General features: G+C 41.8%; 3 protein-coding genes across 3 annotated transcripts in view; 1 reads left to right on the top strand and 2 right to left on the bottom strand.

The window, feature by feature from the left end:
- Nucleotides 1-15,362, bottom strand: part of LOC309549693 (sulfotransferase 6B1-like) — a 607,359-nt gene that overhangs the window by 83,942 nt on the left and 508,055 nt on the right. The gene's annotated exons all lie outside the window — the stretch shown is intronic.
- The window catches only part of LOC309549695 (sulfotransferase 6B1-like), a 403,842-nt gene that overhangs the window by 253,484 nt on the left and 134,996 nt on the right, over nt 1-15,362 (bottom strand). The gene's annotated exons all lie outside the window — the stretch shown is intronic.
- Nucleotides 1-15,362, top strand: part of SHPRH (SNF2 histone linker PHD RING helicase) — a 222,116-nt gene that overhangs the window by 193,941 nt on the left and 12,813 nt on the right. Inside the window, exons 26-28 of the mRNA XM_082250133.1 lie at nt 766-858; nt 11,993-12,079; nt 12,663-12,841. Coding sequence (XP_082106259.1) covers nt 766-858; nt 11,993-12,079; nt 12,663-12,841 — 359 coding nt within the window. The remainder of the gene's footprint in view (nt 1-765; nt 859-11,992; nt 12,080-12,662; nt 12,842-15,362) is intronic.

The raw sequence follows: 15,362 nt of genomic DNA, 5'->3' as shown, positions 1-15,362 counted from the left end.
GGTATACCTGTCTACGTTATACAGCTAGACAGTTGGAGTAGGCAACTTCTCCTGACCCTGTCTCCCTCTGTAAAGCATCTACAGACACTTATCAGAGGGAGTAAAGGCCCGTACACACGTACCGATTGTCGGCCGTAAAGATTCGGCCGACGACCGATCGGCCGATTGTAGGCTTGTTAGTATGATGCTTCCGACAGCGCATTTTCGGCCGAACAGAATCTGTCGTGCAAGCATTAAAATCTTTGTTGGCCAACACCAGAACGGCCGATTGTTCGCCAGTCAGTACAGATTTCGGCCGACAGACAGCAGATTTGCAAGACTGGGCATGCTCAGAAAAGAAAAAAGACAAGGAAAGTTAACCATCACATGACATCACTTCTGCAGTCGGCTGTTGTTGGCCGACAAAATTTGTGTGCAGTCTTTTGCACTTTTCAACAGACAAGACAGCCCTCGGACAAAAGACGGCCGATCGTTCGGCCGACGATCGATACGTGTGTACGGGGCTTTAGCCTGACGTGCAGATCTGCACCTGGTCAGTATTCACTTCAATGTAAAGAAATTAGGTTTTTCAAAAAACCTTTAATATTAAAATGTGCTTTAGCTTTTCCCATTTTAGAACACAAAAGTACTAGATCTTTGCATATTACACATTCTTTTACAGATTTTGATAGCTATAGGTTTTTTTGATGATAGTGCTTTCCTATTTTTATTTGAATTATTTGCATATTTCACTAAACTATGGCTTTTTATATGTGTCCCCAAAAGGGAAGCCATTCCACAAAAGTTGAAGCAGTGGTCAGAACTCTCATGAAAATACAGTCAATGGACCCTGGAGCCAAATCATTGGTATTCTCTACGGTAAGAACATATAGGTGAAATTATACAGTACATAATGTAAATTGTATAACTGTAAATGCATGAATAACGAAGAAAGTTGTTGGCTTAACCACTTAAGCCCCGGAAGATTTTACCCCCATTCCGACCAGGGGGTATTTTGCGATTCGGCACTGCGTGACTTTAACGGACAATTGCGCGGTCGTGCGACGCTGTACCTAAACAAATTTGGTGTCCTTTTTTTCCCACAAACAGAGCTTTCTTTTGGTGGTATTTGATCACCTGTGCGATTTTTTGATCACGCGCTATAAACAAAAAAAGAGCGTCAATTTTGCAAAAATAGCAATATTTTTCACATTTTTTTATATGAAATTCCCCCAAAAAAAAATTTAAAAATCAAAATTTTTTTACTTTTTCGGCCAATTTGTTTTATGCTACCTATGTTTGGTAAAAAAAAAAATCGCAAAAAGCGTATTTTGATTGGTTTGCGCAAAAGTTATCGCGTTTACTAACAAAGGGAAAGATTTCTGTCATTTTTGTTGTTTTTTTTTTAACGTGTAATGGCGGCGATCTGCGTTTTTTTTTGCGGTACTGCGACATTGGGGCGGACAGATCGGACCCTTGACTGACATTTTTGACACTTTTGGGGTTACCAGTGACATTTCTACAGTAATCAGTGCTATATATATGCACTGTTACTGTAAAAATACACTGGTAGTGAAGGGGTTAACTTTATTTGGGAGGGAGGGGCTGTGTGTATCCCTAGGGGCGTGCTTTCTACTGTGATTGGCTGGGGCTTGAGCTGTATGGACACTGATCAACGGATCTACATACTAGATCCGAGTGATCAGTATCCTAACAGCAAGGAGAATGACAGGTGGCTTGTTTACACAAGCTGCCTGACATTCTCCCTCTCCCCCGCCGAGTCCGCCGGTCACACGCGCGGGGGGGTCCGTGACCACGCGGGAGCGCGCCTCCGGGGGCGCGCGCTCGCTCCCTAGACCCTCACAAGCTAGTGACGTAGCCCTACGTCACTTTGCCTGTGAGGGGCTGACTGCCGACGTAGATCGGCGTTAGGCAGTCGGCAAGTGGTTAAAGGTCAGATATTTGTTTGTTTTGATGAAAGTGTGTAAGATCCTGGTACTTTCAGTACCTTCTAGCCTCTTACTTCCGGGTTGCGTTCCACCATTCAGGTAGATGGAACGCATATAGCTGCATGTCTCTTTAACAACTGATGACGTCATCACTAGGCGCCGCTCTGAGCGGCTATTTCAACCGACGGTCTGCACTCACAAGGTGTTCGTGCAACCGCTCATAATACAAGCCTGACTGACGCTGCCGTATCCTCCAGCTATCTTCCCTATAACTGGACTGACCGGAGCCTCGCTACTTGATCCTTTACCTCGCTACCTGATCCTTTACCTCGCTACCTGATCCTTACCCTCGCTCACCAGCCTGTGATAAGTACCCCGCAGGGGATCCCTTCCTACCAAACCACTTGCTATATCTTCCTGCATAATAAGAACTGTTACTAAGCTCCAAGATACATGCTCTCACCATCTATCACCTGCATCGCTACCTAGAGTGTTAGCTCTTGAACCTACTACCACCTGTAACCTATATCCTTGTGTTTGCTTAGCATATCCTGTACACTTCATCTGTTATCACCTATTACCTGTACATGATTGCTATCTCTCCTGCATACTATCTATCACCATCTGCTATCACTCCTGCAACATTACTACCTGAGTGCTTATTATTATTTGCTATCACTACTCAAGCCTATCCCTTCAGTATATCACCTCACTACTATTGCATAGAACTCTATCACTCCAACAACATCATCTCTGAGTGTTTGTGTGTGTGCATACTGAAGCAGGCTGAACCACCATGATGAGTCAAGAGAGTTGGATAAGGTGATTCAACACATCTCTACATGACTACTGAGTGGAAATTCTGCAGCTGCAAATCCAGTTCACAAAATCAAACCCCAGAGCGTTACAGATTGCACGAACCAGAAAAAATGGATTCAGCAGATTTAGCCACTCATGTGATGCACCTAACACAAAAGGTAGATGCATTAATTGTTTCTCTTACCGAAGTGCAAAAAGAAAATCAGACTTTGAGACAGCAGGTAGCCCGTGTATCACAGCTCACTGCTGCTCAACCCCTTGAGCCCAAAATAAACCCTCCACAAGTGTTTACAGGTGATCGGAAAAAATTTCGTGAATTTAAAAACGCATGTCAATTGCTTTTTAATTTAAAACCTCGTACTTACAATACAGACCAAATTAAAGTCTGTACCACTATATCATATATGTCAGGTGATCCACGGGCCTGGGCAGACTCCTTTGAGAAAAACGACCCTCTTCTCAACTCCTATCATGCGTTCTTAGCAGAACTTTCTAGCCTGTATGAAGACCCAAACAGGCAGAGTACTGCTGACACCCAATTGAGGGCTTTAAAACAGGGAAGGAGACCTGTTGAAGACTTCGTAGCAGAGTTCAAGAGATGGACCCTAGATTCAGGGTGGCAAACCTGACAAACCTAGTTCAGGCTCGGGTTATCCGAAGCCGTAAAAGACGAGCTCGCCCGAGCGGATTTACCTGGCACTTTGGATGCCTTAATACAACTCAGCATCAATATCGACAGACGGTTACGAGAAAGGAAGGCTGAGAAAATGGGAGTACCATTAACCAATCCTTCTCGATTTTCGTCCTCCGACCCTACTCCTATGGAGGTAGGAATTATACGTCCACCATTGTCGTCTGTTGAACGAGCCAGGAGAAAATCTCAAAATCTCTGCATGTATTGTGCATCCGCTGATCATCTGATAAGCGTCTGTCCCCTTGTCCTCAAAAAAGAGGGTAAGTGTTCACATGTATTACTGGGGGGATTAACGACTTCTTTTTCTAATCCCTATCTTTTCATTCATTTGATCTTACAGTGGGACCAAAATAGAATCACTACTAAGGCTATGATCGACACAGGATATTGTGGGAACTACATTGACACTAGTTTTGTTGCTTTGAATAAAATACCTATTATTTCAAAACCTATCCCTGTCTCTGTCAGTTTAATTAACGGTATTCCGTTATCTTCTGGTCCAATTACCAATCAAACACAAGCACTTCTTGTTACTACTAACAAGTCTCACGTTGAGACCACCACCTTTGATGTATTACCTTCACCACATTTTCCCATTATTTTTGGGCTTCCCTGGTTGCATATACATCAACCAAACATTGATTGGAAAACACGGACCCTAACTTTCCCCTCTCACTATTGCGAGACCACGTGTAACCTCCAATCTTATAAAAAAATCCTGTCCATGGTGTCGGATGAATTCACACCACCACCATGCTATCAGGACTTGTCTGAAGTCTTCCTTGAGAAAAATGCTCAAGTATTGCCTCCCCATAGGGACTATGATTGTTGTATCGATCTACTCCCTAACAGTAAACTACCTTTTGGACATGTTTATCCTCTATCTCAGGATGAACTTTCTCATCTTAAGGAATACTTAGATGAGAATTTAGCGAAAGGGTTTATTAGACCCTCTACTTCTTCCACAGCTGCAGGACTTTTCTTTGTCCGCAATAAGGATCTAAGTCTTAGGCCTATCATTGACTATAGGCAGTTAAATACTATTACTATAAAGGATCGCTATCCTCTACCTCTCATTCCGGAACTCATTGAACAAGTGCGTGGAGCCACTTACTTTTCAAAGTTGGACCTAAAAGGGGCTTACAATCTCATCCGCATCCGTGATGGGGATGAGTGGAAGACGGCATTCAGAACTAGATACGGACTATTTGAATATCTAGTGATGCCCTTTGAATTTTGTAATGCTCCCGCAGCATTCCAACGCTTCATAAATGACATCTTCAGAGACCTACTCGATGTTTGTGTTGTGGTATATCTGGATGATATACTCATTTACTCTCAATCCTTGTCTGAACATGTAAGACATGTACGACTTGTGTTGTCCAGATTACTCGCACACAATTTATATGTAAAGCTGAAGAAATGCCTATTCCATAAGGAAGAAGTATTATTCCTAGGATACATCATATCAAAGAATGGCATTAAGATGGATATGAGCAAGATATCGTGTATTCTGGATTGGCCTGTACCAACAACTCGTAAGGCATTACAACAATTCCTCGGATTCTCAAACTTCTATAGGAAGTTCATCAAGAACTTCTCTTCTATCGTAAGACCGCTCACACAACTCACAAGTGTGAAAAAAACATACAAATGGTCTGAAGAAGCAAATAAAGCTTTCCGCTTGTTAAAATCAAGCTTCACTTCTGCTCCCATACTACGCCATCCAGACCCATCCCTCCAATACATCCTAGAGGTGGATGCGTCAAATATGGCTGTAGGAGCAGTTCTTTCCCAACGGCCAACAAACGCTTCTCCACTTCACCCAGTTGCTTTTTTCTCTAAATCACTAAGTAGCCCAGAGGTGAACTACCCAGTGGGTGAAAAGGAGCTGCTTGCCATGAAACTGGCACTTCAAAATTGGCGACATTTACTCGAAGGAACCCGGTTGCCAATACTCATATATACAGATCATAAGAATCTCCAATACCTTCAGATCAACAAGACCCTTTCCAATCGGCAGGTACGGTGGTCATTATTCTTCCCAAGATTCAATTTCTTAGTGACCTACACTCCTGCAGATAAAAACAAGAAGGCGGATGCGTTATCACGGTTAACCGAAGATAACTGTGCTGAAATCCCTTCACTTCCTATAATACCCCATGATCGTATTTATGGTGTTGTTCGTTCCTTAAAGGAAGAGATTCTGCACAGCCTAGGACTGGATTCACCGACCACCACAACTAAGTGCTGATGCAGAAGGCTTCCTCTATTTTGACAACAAACCCTACATACCTCCTGGTATGCGTACTAAAATTTTAGAACTATCACATGACGTACCTATGGCAGGACATATGGGTATGACTAAGACATTTAATTTACTCACCAGGCAATTTTGGTGGCCTGGAATGAAGACGTCTGTACAGAAATTTGTTTCCTCATGTGACATCTGTGCAAGGTCCAAAATTGACACTACAAAACCATTTGGTCTACTTTGCAGTCTACCAATACCCAAAGTTCCCTGGGAAGTTGTGTCTCTAGACTTCATAGTAGAGTTACCACCTTCCAAAGGATTTACTACCATCTTAGTGTCAGTGGACCATCTGACAAAGATGGCACATTTCATTCCTATTCGCAGACTACCTTCATCTAAGGAAACAGCGGAATTACTGGTGAAACATGTGTTCAAACTACATGGAATTCCAAAGACTCTCCTATCTGACCGGGGATCACAGTTCATCTCTTAAGTTTTGGCAAGCTCTATGTCGCATATTGCGTATTGAGCAGAAGCTTACTTCCCCTTATCACCCACAGACTAATGGGCAAACTGAAAGAGTCAACCAGAGTATTGAACAATATTTACGTTGCTACACCTCATACCTACAGGATGATTGGGTGGACCTCCTCCCTTTGTCAGAATTTGCTTATAATAATGCAACCCACAGTACTACTAAGCAAAGTCCGTTCTACCTAAACTATGGGTTTCATCCCACACTTCTTCCACCACGCATCCTACCATCAAGTAATCCAGTAGCCTCTGACTATCTCACCCAAATAAAAGACTCTCTGGATTTACTTAACACCACCATATCACATGCTCATAGCCAACAAAAAAGGTACTACGACCTTCGTAGAAGACCTTCCCCTCAATACACTATTGGGGATCTTGTCTGGCTATCTACAAAAAACTTGAGGTTGAAAATCCCCAGTAAAAAGCTTGGACCTCTGTTTTTGGGACCTTTCCCAATCGAGAAACTCATAGGAACGTCTGCGGTTCGACTCACATTACCGGCGGATCTTAAAATACACCCCATTTTTCACGTATCGCTATTAAAGCCACATATACCCAACCAAGGGATTAGACCTACCATCTTACCTCCACCTCCAGTACAAGTTGAAGGTGGAGAAGAATTTGAGATTAGGGAGATTTTGGATTCTCGTATCCACAGAGGAAAACTCCAATATCTCATCAGATGGAAAAACTATGGACCCCAAGACGACACCTGGTTGGATGCTTCTGACGTTCACGCATCCAGGCTTATACAAAGATCTCACTCCAAATACCCTGAGAGACCAGTGCTATAGGCCTTCTGGAGCCGGCCTTAGGGGGGGGGGGGTACTGTAAGATCCTGGTACTTTCAGTACCTTCTAGCCTCTTACTTCCGGGTTGCGTTCCACCATTCAGGTAGATGGAACGCATATAGCTGCATGTCTCTTTAACAACTGATGACGTCATCACTAGGCGCCGCTCTGAGCGGCTATTTCAACCGATGGTCTGCACTCACAAGGTGTTCGTGCAACCGCTCATAATACAAGCCTGACTGACGCTGTCGTATCCTCCAGCTATCTTCCCTATACCTGGACTGACCGGAGCCTCGCTACTTGATCCTTTACCTCGCTACCTGATCCTTACCCTCGCTCACCAGCCTGTGATAAGTACCCCGCAGGGGATCCCTTCCTACCAAACCACTTGCTATATCTTCCTGCATATTAAGAACTGTTACTAAGCTCTAAGATACATGCTCTCACCATCTATCACCTGCATCGCTACCTAGAGTGTTAGCTCTTGAACCTACTACCACCTGTAACCTATATCCTTGTGTTTGCTTAGCATATCCTGTACACTTCATCTGTTATCACCTATCACCTATTACCTGTACATGATTGCTATCTCTCCTGCATACTATCTATCACCATCTGCTATCACTCCTGCAACATTACTACCTGAGTGCTTATTATTATTTGCTATCACTACTCAAGCCTATCCCTTCAGTATATCACCTCACTACTATTGCATAGACCTCTATCACTCCAACAACATCATCTCTGAGTGTTTGTGTGTGTGCATACTGAAGCAGGCTGAACCACCATGATGAGTCAAGAGAGTTGGATAAGGTGATTCAACACATCTCTACACGACTACTGAGTGGAAATTCTGCAGCTGCAAATCCAGTTCACAAAATCAAACCCCAGAGCGTTACAAAGTGGTCCTAAAGCCTCGTACACATGATCAGATTATCAAACGATCTGTCGTCCGTTGTTTGTGGCATGATAGTCTGATGTGGAAAGTGAAGAGGTTATTTTCATACGAATTTTCCCGTACGACAGAATTCTACTTCAGAAGTGATGTGTTGGATTGCTTTGTATGCGTTCTTTCGTCTCTGAGCATGCCTAGTCTTGCTCTTAAGATTTTCTTCCGTGGAAATCTGTACTAATGAGACGAAAATCGGACGTTGTATTACGGACAACAAAAATTTTATAGCCTGCACATCAGGATTTTGGCAGCTGAAAAGTCTGCTGTCGAAAGCACCATACTAACAATCCGAAAATCGGCACATTGGTCGTTGGACGAAATTTCCCTTCAGAATTTCTTATCGTGTGTACCGGCCTTTAGAGTCCTTTCACACTGAGAAACTTTTCAAGCACTTTGGCTCAAAGAAAAAAAAGCTCCTGAAAAGCTCCCGAAAGCCTATTCCACTTAAATTAATGGATGCTTTCACACTAGGGTGGTGAAAAAAATCCTGCAAGCAGCATCTTTGGAGCACGTTTGAAGCGCTAAATAAAAGCGCCTCAAAAAGGCCTCTCTCCATTAAAATGAATAGATAGCGCCTGAAAAGTGATTCAAAAGCGCCTCAAAATGGTGTCCTTAAAAAAAGCACGCTGCTAACTCTTCAAAAGCGCCTGAAAAGCGCTGCAAAAGTGCTCAGCGTTTTATGGGCAATTTTCAAGCGCCTCAGTGTGAAAGGTCTCTTAACATATGAGGGCTGCACTAAAAGTAATACAAACGAGGACATAACTTTTTTATTAGCTTACATGGTTTATTTAAATTTCACGTGTTGGTAGAGTAACTCTTCCTCTATAGTAACTCTTTATATTCTTCTTTTTCATTGCAGGTAAGTAATGGATTCCAAGCAAAAGCAATGTGTCATCACGTTATTGACACAGCAGGGGTGCATGTAAGCTGTTTGACATCCACTGAAGGCTACAAAATGTTTATGGAGATGACAATATTGATAAAAGCAATGTTTTGTCAATGGTGACTTTTTTCAGTGGTGTCATCTCCCTAAACCAGTGGTGTCCAAACTTTTTTCAAAGAGGGCCAGATTTGATGAAGTGAACATTCGTGAGGGCCGACCATTTTGCCTGACATTCTTTGGACCATTAAAATTAAATGCAAATTAACTATTTTATGCAAAGTTTATTGCAAAAGGCATACTTTCATTTCGTCACATGGATGACAAATCTAAACAGGTGTTATGTCAGTTATCACAGAGAGAGTGCTGGTCCTGTCATACTAGCGCCAAATTTATTTGTGTTTTTTAGTGCTCCCTTATCAGGCTAAAGCCTCGTACACACGATCAGATTATCGAACGATCTTGCGTCCGATTTCTGTTGCATGCTTGTCTCATATCGAAAGTGAATTTTCATACAAAAATTCCCGTACGACAGAATTCAACTTCAGAAGTGATGTCATGTGTTGAATTGTTTTGTATGTGTTCTTTCGTTTCTGACCATGCCTAGTCTTGCTATTTCGATTTTTTTTTTTTCGGACAATAACTGTACTAATTAAAGGAAAATTGGACGTTGTGTTGACGTATGATAAAAATTTTATAGCCTGTACATCCAGATTTTGTCGTCCGAAAATTAGTTATCGGCTGTTGAAAGCACTATACTAACAATCTGAAAATTGGCAGATCGTTCGTCGGATTAAATTTTACTTCCGATTTTCGTATTGTGTGTACGGGCCTTAAGTCTGAGGCCATATTGAGCAAGGGATATAAAGCTGGTGGGGATGGGCGGTGGATGTTAACATTTAGTGTATTCACAAGTAACATGGGTGTTGAAAGATCCAGAGATCCCAGTGGTCCCGAGCAGCGCTCTGGGATTCACAGGGGCCACAACAATAGATTTTTCCAAATGATCTGTGGGGCCATATGAAAGCGGCCTGGGGGCCGCAAATGGCCCGCGGGCCGGACTTTGGACATGCCTGCCCTAAACATTCTGTAGCCTTCTATGGTTGTTGGACAGTTGACATCTCCTTTTTGTCAAGAACTCAATGATGGCATGTTGCTTCTGCTTGGAATCCATTATTTACCTATTACTCTACCAGCATGTGAAATTTGAACGACCTATGAAAAGCTGGCCATAGATGGATTGAATCTTGGCTGGTTCAGCAGGGACCAGCCCGAGATTCAATCCATCTATGGGCAAGCTGCTTGTACTCAAGTCGATTTATCAATCAACCTTGGTACGACCAGCATGTGAAATTTTTAGCTTGTGATTATTGTCAGCGGCTATAGCCACTAGCAGTGATCAGTGTGTTCTCTCTCCAGGAACGACTCCTTGCATCCCCTCACCGTAAATCACAATACGGTAGTACCACGGGAGGTATTACCCCATCAACTCCTACTGTGTTGATTAAGGAATTGAGCGATTTTCTTTCCTGCCACCGTAGTTGCAGGAAAGAAAATAGCATAAGCTATGGCTCACCACACCATCCGGCTGTCAGACGTCAGATCCTGGGCTCCTCCCTTCTATATGCGTATCACCGTACAATTGACTTCTTCAGTAGGATGGAGCAGCCCACTACCCACAACCCTTATATAGATTCCATGATATAGATTCCAATCGTCATGACGACCTGCTGAGCGTCTCCTGGCAGTTTTACCTTATGTGTGCCCGCCCTCCTAGTACAGGCAAACAATCATGGTAAGGACTACTCTCATATACCCCATCTTACACCCACCAACAATCCCATAACTGCACACACTATGGTACAATGTTTAATCTATAACCGCCAGGATACATACTCAGATATTATAGCAACTAAACAATGCATTGTATTACCCTATGAATCCTGCCCTTCTACTTGCTCCTAAAGCACTTTAATACTCCTCATCATCTTTATATAGCTTATATGTGTTATGGTAACTAGACAATGCAAAAGATTAACCCTATGAATCCCGTCTTACTACTTGCTCATAAAAACACTCTAATCGCCTCTTCTTTTATATATATTTAAATAAAATTTATTTTATGGAGTACACTATGAGTTGCATTTGTATTCCATGTGGTTCGCATGAGGACTACTTAAGCAGTTGGGAGCATTAGATCCGGTAAAGAGGAGAAAGACATCCATTCCAGAAGGACGGGTGGGATTTGTAAAGCCTGTAATTAGCAGGAGTAAGGTGAGCGCACAATTCGCCTGGTGGCGGTGGCGCGTTTTGATTTCATCCCTTCTATGAACAATTTAGATCCCCACGGCAGTGGATGATAAATAATATAATATATAAAAGACTTTTTGTTTTGATTTTATTTTAAGTGTTCATCTGTAAGACATGTATGTGTTATTGAGTCAGTAGCGATGCACCATATAATTTACGAAGTTGTTGTACTGTGGTGATATCACTATTAGGTGTACAGCGGCAGCTGTTTTTGATGTTTGTTAGATTGGCACTGAATTTGTATCACATTTTGAGTTTTTATTTATAGTATTGTTTCACAGGTGGCACTGATTGTATGCATTGCACTTTGAAAGCTGTAGCATCCTATATTTTTTTATCTTGGGCTGATTTCAGGTATAGTTAAAGATATATTTGAGGCAAAAACAGCAAGAAATTAACAAATAGCCTAACGAGAATATGGGGAAATCAATGTGTGAATAAAAAATTTGAGTAGCAGTGCATTGTACATCTAACTGAATGACAGAATGTTTTTTTGTTTTTTTTAACCATTTTCCATAGCAGCCACTGAAGCTGTTAGCCATAGCCTAACTGCCATGTTACATTGTTCTTTTTTACAAATATATGTCTGTTAAATTTTTTTTTTATTTACATATGGACATAATTGTGTAATGCACATATGCTGAAAATGTTTGTTCCCTGAATTTGTTTGATACAATGCAATAATGTCTCGGGCACCTAGAGGATTCTGCCTCTTGGCGCATGAGACATTACTAATTCTGGTTTTATTTATATTTCTCTTTTCATATTATTATTTTAAAGAAGGAGACGTATGTGCATCTCATTATTCAAAGGTTTTTGTTTTTCAGTGGCAGGATGTGTTGGATATCATCGCAAAAGCTCTGCAGGACAATGGCTTGGTGTACTCACAAATTAATGGCATTCAGAAATTTCAGGTACAGAATTACTGAATTAAGAAATTAACAAGATACAGTATCTCAACCTTTCAAGGTTGCTCCAACATGTTTAAAGTAGGATTATATTTTGAATCTGTCCCCCTAGATCTCTCAGCCACCAAGGATCCACTGTAATATGAGATCACACATACTGTACATAGTCTGGTTATTCAGTGTTGCAAAAAGCAACAGGCTTAGTTGACAGTGAGCTAATGTCTACAGATAATCTAAGTGTTTGGAAAAATTTTAGTTTTTCCCAAAGCAGCCAGTTATTTCTTTTATGCATATTTAAGGGTGCTTTAGGTAATTAATAACCGATTGGTTGCTATGGGCAACATACTGCCTTCCCCTCTTCCCTTACAGTACCTGCCTTCAAATGTGCTTTAGGTAATTAATAACTGAAATCTGATTGGTTGCTATGGGCAACATACTGCTTGCCCTCTTTCCTTACAGTACCTGCCTTCACCTGTGTAATTTTCACGTATAATACAGTTTGTTCAAGTTGGTAATTTTAAGAGCATGACTGCATAATGAATCTCTATTTTTAGCAATATGATGTAGAATATTGATGTTTTTTTTACAGGAAAACCTTTCTGCATTTAAATATGATCCTAAGATCAACATTTTGCTTCTTCCACTGCACACTGGATCCAATGGCCTTAATATCATTGAAGCTACTCATGTGTTACTAGTAGAGCCCATTCTAAACCCAGCCCATGAGCTACAAGCAATAGGTCGTGTCCATCGCATTGGACAGAAAAAGTAAGTATTATCTTCCTTCATAGTCAAAGCAAACCTGTGCCTGTCAAGGTTAATGTAACAATTCTAGTTAACAGACTACATTATAATTTTATAAGCAAGTACCTTTTCTACATATTTCTTCAGCTTCTAGCAGCACCCAGACCTACCCTGAATTTCCTCTACTTCTATATAATAAAGATTACATACCTCCTTCCAAAACACATCACACACAACTATGGTAATTCTCGGTAAACTATCAAAAGTCTTAGGAATAGTCACTCGCTAATGCTTATTAATGCCTCTACTTCTATATAATAAAGATTACATACCCCCTTCCAAAACAGATCAAACACAACTATGGTAATTCTCAGTAAACTATCAAAAGTCTTAGGAATAGTCACTTGCTAATGCTTATAAAAATAGAGTCTTTCAGAAAGTCATTATATGTATATTTGGTTTGTCAGACCTTTGCTGTTGCTAGAGGAAACAAACTGGATAAGAAATTACCTTCTGACAGTTAAAGGTGTCAACTTTTTCTTAAATGGAAAAGTCAATTTGATAAGCATAAGGTTCACATTAGGACAGTTTATTGTATGTAGTAGTTCAAATACATTTTTTCTCAACCATTGAGGAACATAGAAATATTTAGATAATGGCTAATTATAATGCTACCGACAGCATGATTGAATACTGGCAATAAGAAAAATTCATAAGTCAGCTCCTATTATATCCCCTCCTATGCCCAGCATATCTTAGTTTTTTGCTAGTGTCATAGGAGGATAAATGTTTTTTCTCCAGCTCTAAGTAAAGTTTAACCAATGTTTGTGCTAGCTATTTTTCTTTGTTTTGCTTCTTGGATTCCGGTTTTGTTGACTTCATTCAAGATTCCCCACTACTTCACTGCTTGAGCTGGTCTCTACATAGCAGCCTTCAGAATTGCGGTTCTTCTGCCTTGCTTTGGAGACTGTACACTGCTTGGCTGGACATATGGGGTTACATACTGACATGTGACCTTTGGACACTGGGCTCTGTATTATATCACTTTCCAGATCTGAGTATACTCGTTAGGTTAGGTGAAGAAGGCTTTCTAGGCCCAGAGCCATGACACAGCCCCAGGTGCGGGGCCTTGAAGACCACTTTGCAAGTAAGGCCCCTTTCAGACGGAGCGGAATCTGTGAAGTGAATCCGCCTGCTCAGCAGGCGATCTCTCCGCTGATCCCGGCTGGCAGGCAGATGACAAGTCTGTCTCTGCTCCACTATGCAGAGCGAGCACGAACACAGCCCGCTGTCCATTTCCATCTGACTGTCATCCGATCCGCTGGACAGATCCCCATCCATCTGTTTTTAGCAGACCGGATCGAATGGGATGCCGGCTGACATCCATCACTCCACATAGAACAATGGGTAGTCCAATCAGGTCTGCCTGAAAAATGAACAGGCGGACTCGCTCTGTCTGCTGGTTTGAAAGGGGCCTAGGGCCAGTCAGGCTACAGCATCGGGAGCTGATCAACCAAAACCCACCAATAAAAGATGGAACAATGTCAAATTTACAAACAGAAAAGAAACACTAGGGACAACCCCCAGGACGAGTAGATCCTGAATGCAGACTAATATAGAAAAACAGGCAGGAAAGACCAGCCAGTCTATATGGAAAGGCCCAAGGTCTAACACCCTAACTTTAAAGGTTGAGAGGATAAAACAGGGAATTGGTCCTTCCTCCTTTGCTTAAAATGGTTGTAAAGCCTCAATGCCTTGAAAGAGCCACTGCAACCCTAAGCAATCAATACCCTTACTGATATGCTCCAAAAATTAAAAATTGCTGGTTTTGTATCTTTTTTAATGCAGTATCGTTCCCTTGTACATGACCGCAGTCCCCCTGCACTGGAAAATGCAGAGATGCTTGTGGGCGTGTACAAAAATAGTTTTTTGGTGCAAAGCACCAGTTCCCTGCGCTCAGAGAGGTGTAGTTACTGGTCCTCCTTATTAGGGTCTTTCCACTGTTTCTAGAGCTGTGGGCTCGACAACCCAGGATAAATGCTGCGACCTTGCTGCCCTTTATACGACCAGGGAAGTCTGGAAATACTGCAAACAACAAACAAACACAGGGGCGCACGGGCCTAGTGCATTATCCTTTGATTGGTTTATTTAAAAGAAAAAGATTAAAAATACTCACAAACGAGTTCTTGGTTAAAAGCATATGAGGAAGAGGCTAAGCCTTGAAACGTGTTAGCCATTACGAATTCAAGGGACAACTTACGCTCGGATCACACAACTGAGGACTGCGCTCCTTATGTGATATGCTTTTAACCAAGAACTCGTTTGTGAGTATTTTTAATCTTTTTTCTTTTAAATAAACCAATCAAAGGATAATGCACTAGGCCCGTGCGCCCCTGTGCTTGTTTGTTATTTGTGGGCGTGTACATTATCGTCTAGATTGGTTATTCATGAGAAGGTATGTGGGTGGAAGGAGAGACAAGAGGCGGGATAGAGTAAGGCACAGAGGAGCTGGCTGGGAGATTTGGGACCGACATCGGAACAGGAA

Source organism: Pelophylax lessonae (assembly GCF_965119305.1).
Source record: "Pelophylax lessonae genome assembly, chromosome: 3".
Classification (NCBI taxonomy): Eukaryota; Metazoa; Chordata; class Amphibia; order Anura; family Ranidae; genus Pelophylax; species Pelophylax lessonae.
This window is presented reverse-complemented; position numbering and strand designations above follow the sequence as displayed.